The 6,000-nt window shown below is 37.3% G+C and overlaps 1 protein-coding gene across 1 annotated transcript in view; it reads left to right on the top strand.

Moving 5' to 3' along the window:
• Window positions 1-6,000, top strand: part of LOC115143113 (sodium channel protein type 8 subunit alpha-like) — a 104,322-nt gene that overhangs the window by 11,586 nt on the left and 86,736 nt on the right. Inside the window, 3 exon segments of the mRNA XM_065001797.1 lie at window positions 1,025-1,143; window positions 1,517-1,606; window positions 1,729-1,857. Of these exon segments, the coding sequence (XP_064857869.1) occupies window positions 1,025-1,143; window positions 1,517-1,606; window positions 1,729-1,857 (338 nt within the window).

The following is a 6,000-nucleotide window of genomic DNA, read 5'->3' as shown; positions in this document are numbered from 1 at the left end:
GTCACGCTCTGACCTAAACACCATAGAGAACTAAGGGCTCTCTATGGTCAGGGCGTGACACTAGGCCTTTAGTTGAAGATACTATTAAGATCATGGTTGACTTAAGGTTAGAAGTCTCTGTCTTACTGTTCTATAATGAGAGAAGATGTTGTGGTTCTCTTTGCTGTTCACCCTGTGCCCTAGTGTGTCCATAAAGCACAAGGTTAGACTCAGCACATCTTAGGATAGACCCTGTTTATACCTCAGTATCACATTACACACTGAGTGTTAAAACAGTTAAGAACACCTGCTCTTTCCATGACATAGACTGACCAGGTGAATCAGGTGAAAGCTATGATCCCTTATTGATGTCACTTGTAAAATCCACTTCAATCAGTGTAGATGAAGGGGGTGGGGGGGGGGGGGCAGGTTAAGGAAGGATTTTTAAATCTTGAGACAATTGAGACATGTATTGTGTATGTGTGCCACTCAGAGGGTGAATGGACAAGACAAAAGACCGGTTTGTGTCAAGAACTGCAACCCAGTTCTTGAAATGAGGCTGTTCTGAGGGCACAACTCAATATTAGAAAGGTGGTCTTACTGTTTGGTATATTCTCTGTTTATATCTCATATCTCAATATCAGGTGTACCCTCTTGTTGATTGCTTTTGGGAGGAAATGCACAGAGCAGTCCTAATGGTGCCAAGTTAAAGTGGGTTTAAACTTTTAAAGTCGTAATACAAAATAATTATTGTTGCAGTGAAAGGACATGGCAAACTGAAGTAGCAAGTTCCATAAAATAGGTGGAGCCACTCTGTGTGCCCTAAGATTCAGAGAGGAGCTCAGGAATCAGATCAGCCAATGAACAGTCAGCTTGGTATACCATAGTCATGACTTTCCATTTCTGTTGTCTCAGCATGGGGCCCACAGTGACAGTCTTTTATACATGTCCTGTATGTGTCATGACTTGTATTGCTCTTGTTAATGCAACTCTCTCTCTCTCTCTCTCTCTCTCTCTCTCTCTCTCTCTCTCTCTCTCTCCACAGACGTTTATAGTCCTAAACAAAGGGAAAACAATCTTCCGCTTTCACGCCACGGACTCCTTGTACGTCATCAGCCCTTTTAGTCTCTTTAGGCGAATAGCAATTAAGATTTTGATACACTCATATCCTTTCAAGTGGTGCATTGTCTTGCTTTGAGATTATGATTTAGTTGTTTATCTTGCGTAAATTACAAAGCACATATACTTATTCTATGTATTGTGCACAATCTTAAGGTTGAAGGAGCTCGTGATTGTGATGTTTTCTTTTGATTGTTTGAAGAAACAGAAAAGAAGTGATACAGGCCAAATCATCCTTGTGCGTTGATCTTGTGTCCCACATCATTCTGGAACATCTTCCTTCTCTTTGTCCTTTCATCGATGGAATATATGTCATTGTAATGTCTCACAGTATATTCAGCCATGTTGCTACAGTATGTTGATGGGTGGTGGGGTGTATGTATATGGTCAATCTTTTCTTAACTCTCTTCCCTCTCACGGTATTCAGTATGATCATCATGAGCACCATTTTGACCAACTGTGTTTTCATGACGTTTAGTGATCCTCCAGAATGGAACAAGATAGTAGAGTAAGTATTGATTTATAACTCCCTATGTACATTCATAAACTGTTTGTAAAACATTTATAAACTAGTATGCATTTATTCACATATCTCGCCCTTTCACTGTCTCTCGCCTTATTTTGCTCTAGGTATACCTTCACAGGTATCTACACCTTCGAATCGCTTACCAAGATTGTGGCGCGAGGCTTTTGTATAGACGGGTTCACTTTTCTACGAGATCCATGGAACTGGCTGGACTTCATGGTGATCTCTATGGCGTAAGTAGTCCACCTCTTCCCCGTATCCCTCTCTCTACACCTCCACCTCTCTCTAAAGTTCCATCTCTCTCTGCACCTTCGTCTCTCTCTACACCTCCATCTCTCTCTATACCTCCAACTCTACCAGAGTGACAAGGTTGGGCCAGGCAGGACATTCCATATCAGGGAATATTTCAAAACATGCAAAATAATCCAAGATGTAGAAGCGTCTCCAAGTACTAATTCAACATAATATAATTAATTCAACTGAGTCAATCAATCAATTGAACATACAGTATATGTAAGAACAGGTATATTTGTAATGTTGCGTTTTATGTGAGTGGCACATAAACATGTTTGGGTTTGTTCAAAGAGAAGCCACTTAAACATTGTGGCTCACTAATTCAATTCTAGAGAGTGACATAGCTCATTGAAATGATGTAGAGCTTATACAGATGTGTAAAATGTATGATGTATGATTACTCCATTGTTTCTCTCTTTAAAAACAACACGTTGCACAAAGCCACACACAGAACTCAAAGTGAGAATAGAAAATGTTGGTGGGAAAATATCCTACCGAAGAACATGATTTCAATGAACAGGGATAGCAGTCTCTGAGAATTTGGTAAAAGGAAGATTTTGATGATTGAAAGTTATGCAAATATTGAAATGGTTAGAGTTTGGCAATGCATGATTGCCCTGCCGCAACAATACATTTTCTCTGATTTACATGTGTAATATTGTGAAACATTTTGGGCCATAATTGATTTAATATTCTCCCATCTCTTATGTCTTCTCCATCTATTGTGAGTCCCTCCAATATCAGACTTTCCTGCATGTTAACATCTGAGTATTGTGTTGTTACTAGAATTAGTTATTGTAAGGGTCAAATAGGGATACGGAGGTAGAGAGTATTGTATGTATGCATTGCTTTATTTAATTTGATCTATCTTCCTTTCTTTTTAAAAATGTCATTTTACCCCCTATCTTCCTTTCTTTTTCTTTATTTCATTTTACCCCCTATCTTCCTTTCTTTTTCTTTATTTCATTTTACCCCCTATCTTCCTTTCTTTTTCTTTATTTCATTTTACCCCTATCTTCCTTCTTTTTCTTTATTTCATTTTACCCCTATTTCTTCCTTTCTTTTTTTTCTTTATTTCATTTTACCCCTATCTTCCTTTCTTTTTTATTTATTTCATTTTATTTCCCCCTATCTTCCTTTCTTTTTCTTTATTTCATTTTACCCCCTATCTTCCTTTCTTTTTCTTTATTTCATTTTACCCCCTATCTTCCTTTCTTTTTCTTTATTTCATTTTACCCCCTATCTTCCTTTCTTTTTCTTTATTTCATTTTACCCCCTATCTTCCTTTCTTTTTCTTTATTTCATTTTACCCCCTATCTTCCTTTCTTTTTCTTTATTTCATTTTACCCCCTATCTTCCTTTCTTTTTCTTTATTTCATTTTACCCCTATCTTCCTATTTCTTCTTCTTTCTTTTTCTTTATTTCATTTTACCCCCTATCTTCCTTTCTTTTTCTTTATTTCATTTTACCCCCTATCTTCCTTTCTTTTGCTTTATTTCATTTTTGTATTTTTTTTATTTTAAGGTTGGGGTCAATTCTGTTTCAATTCAGTCAATTCAGGAAGTAAACTGTACTTCCAATTCCATTTTTTCTCAGTTCTTTTCAACGAGAAAAAAAAAATGCAATTGCAATTTCAGTTTACTTATTGAATTGACTGAATTGAAATGGCATTGACCCCAACTCTGCCTTCTGTCTCTCATTCTGTAATGGCTGTTGAGTAACTGTGATCTGAACCACTCTGCAGGTGTATAACACAGTTTGTAAACTAGGCAATTTGTCAGCTCTGCGTACGTTCAGGGTTGTGAAAACAATTTCTGTTATCCCAGGTAAGACTATGCATGTGTGTGTGTGCGGGCAGGGGAGTCACGATGGGTCAGTGTTATAGTGCCTTCAGAAATTATTCACACCGCTTAACTTTTTGCACATTTTGTCATATTACAGCCTAAATTTAAAATGGATTAAATTGAGATTTGTGTCACTGGCCTACACACAATACCCCATAATGTCAAAGTGCAATTATGTTTTTAGAATTTTTTACAAATGAATTACAAATGAAAGCTGAAATGTCATGAGTCAATAATATTCAACCACTTTGTTGTGGCAAGCCTAAATAAGTTCAGGAGTAAGAATTTGCTCAACAAGTCACATAATAATTGCCATGGAATCACTCTGTGCGCAATAATAGTGTTAAACATGATTTTTGAATGACTACCTCATCTCTGCACATACAATTATCTGTAAGGTCCCTCAGTCGAACAGTAAATTTCAAACACAGATTCAACCATAAAGACCAGGCAGGTTTTCCAATGCCTCGCAAAGAAGAAGACCTATTGGTAGATGGGTAAAAAAAAAAGTAGACATTGAATATTCCTTTGAGCATGGTGAAGTTATTAATTACACTTATGGATGGTGTATCAATACACACAGTCACTACAAAGATACAGGTGTCCTTCCTAACTCAATTGCCGGAGAGGAAGGAAACTGCTCAGGGATTTCACCATGAGGCCAATGCTGACTTTAAAACAGTTACAGAGTAGCTGTGATAGGATAAACTGAGGATGGATCAATAACATTGTAGTTACTCCACAGTACAACCCCTGTTTGCAATAAGGCACTAAAGTAAAACTGCAAAAAAAGTATGAACCTAAAAGCAAATCCAACACATCACTGAGTACCACTCTTCATATTTTCAAGAATGGTGGTGGCTGCATCATGTTATGTGTATGCTTGTCATTGACAAGGATTAGGGAGTTTTTGGGGGGGATAAAAATAAACAGAATAGAGCTAAGCACACACACAATCCTAGACGGAAACCTTGTTCAGTGTGCTTTCCAACAGACACGGGACGACAAATTCACCTTTCAGCAGGACAATAACCTAAGGCACAAGGCTAAATATGCACTGGGGTAGCTTAAAAAGACAACATTGAATGTTCCTGAGTGGCCTAGTTACAGTTTTGACTTAAATCGGCTTGAAAATGTATGGCAAGACTCGGAAATGGCTGTCTGGCAATGATCAATAACAACTTGACAGAGCTTGAAGAATTTTAAAAAGAATAATGCGCAAATATTGTACAATCCAGGTGTGTAAAGCTCATAGGCCCATATTCTGACCTGAGTTAAGTGCCGCAAATTGAATGTAATTCCCTTTTTATGCGCTTTTCTCTCTATGCATATACTGACCTTGAACTTAAGCAAGAGAATAGTATGCTATTCACCCATTATTAGTTTTAGGTGGAGTTTGAATAAATGAAGGTGTGGCGGAGGTGTGTTTAAAGGGGTTCACCTAGGGGTCATGATAGGGGCTGTACCAAATGTTTGATGTATTATAATAATTGATTATGCTTATGTTGTATTAATAGAAGGGGAGGGGTTATAAGTCCCATCCCTCCTTACATTTATAGGGTCCTTGACTACAGATTAACAATATATATATACATTATGAGGTTTAATATTGTTCTACAGTACTTTTCTAGGCTCTCTGCCTCTTACGAAGAAACTGTCTGAGAAATGTGTGACTGTGAAGACAGAACTCTGCAGGGGAGTGTAAGAGATAAGAGATTAGTCAGACATTCCACTATAAATCAACTTGGACATTTACTGCTAAGCTTTTAGATAGCTATATAAACAAGAGTTTTAGTGTTGAGTAGGCATGGTTTTGGTCTCAAGAGGAGAAGATAATGACTTAGGCAGTGACATCACTAGGGCTGGACTTCGGGTTTAATAAAATAAATTGGGACCTTTTATATTTTGCAGAACTTACTCGGAAACATGCGTTATGTTCCTGTTGTCAACTTCTGTCTGCAATTGCATTAATAAAGGATTTTTAATGATTTAATTAAAGATATTGTCATAATGCTAATTTCACCAATGAGCCAATGATTGACAAGGAACAAGGAAACAACCCCCAACAGTGTCTACAGATAAGCTGTATTCTGACTTTGACTTACTTCCCTAATAATAACACCTAATAACACCTTTACGTGCGAAACCATGAACAAGGTCTAGCGAACCTACCATTTGTTGTTGATATAAATACCACCATTCTCCATGCATTATAATTTACAACTTGATAGGATTTAT

This window comes from Oncorhynchus nerka, linkage group LG15, assembly GCF_034236695.1.
Source record: "Oncorhynchus nerka isolate Pitt River linkage group LG15, Oner_Uvic_2.0, whole genome shotgun sequence".
Lineage (NCBI taxonomy): Eukaryota > Metazoa > Chordata > Actinopteri > Salmoniformes > Salmonidae > Oncorhynchus > Oncorhynchus nerka.
The sequence above is the reverse complement of the archived record's forward strand: the minus strand, read 5'-3'. Positions and strand labels throughout refer to the sequence as shown.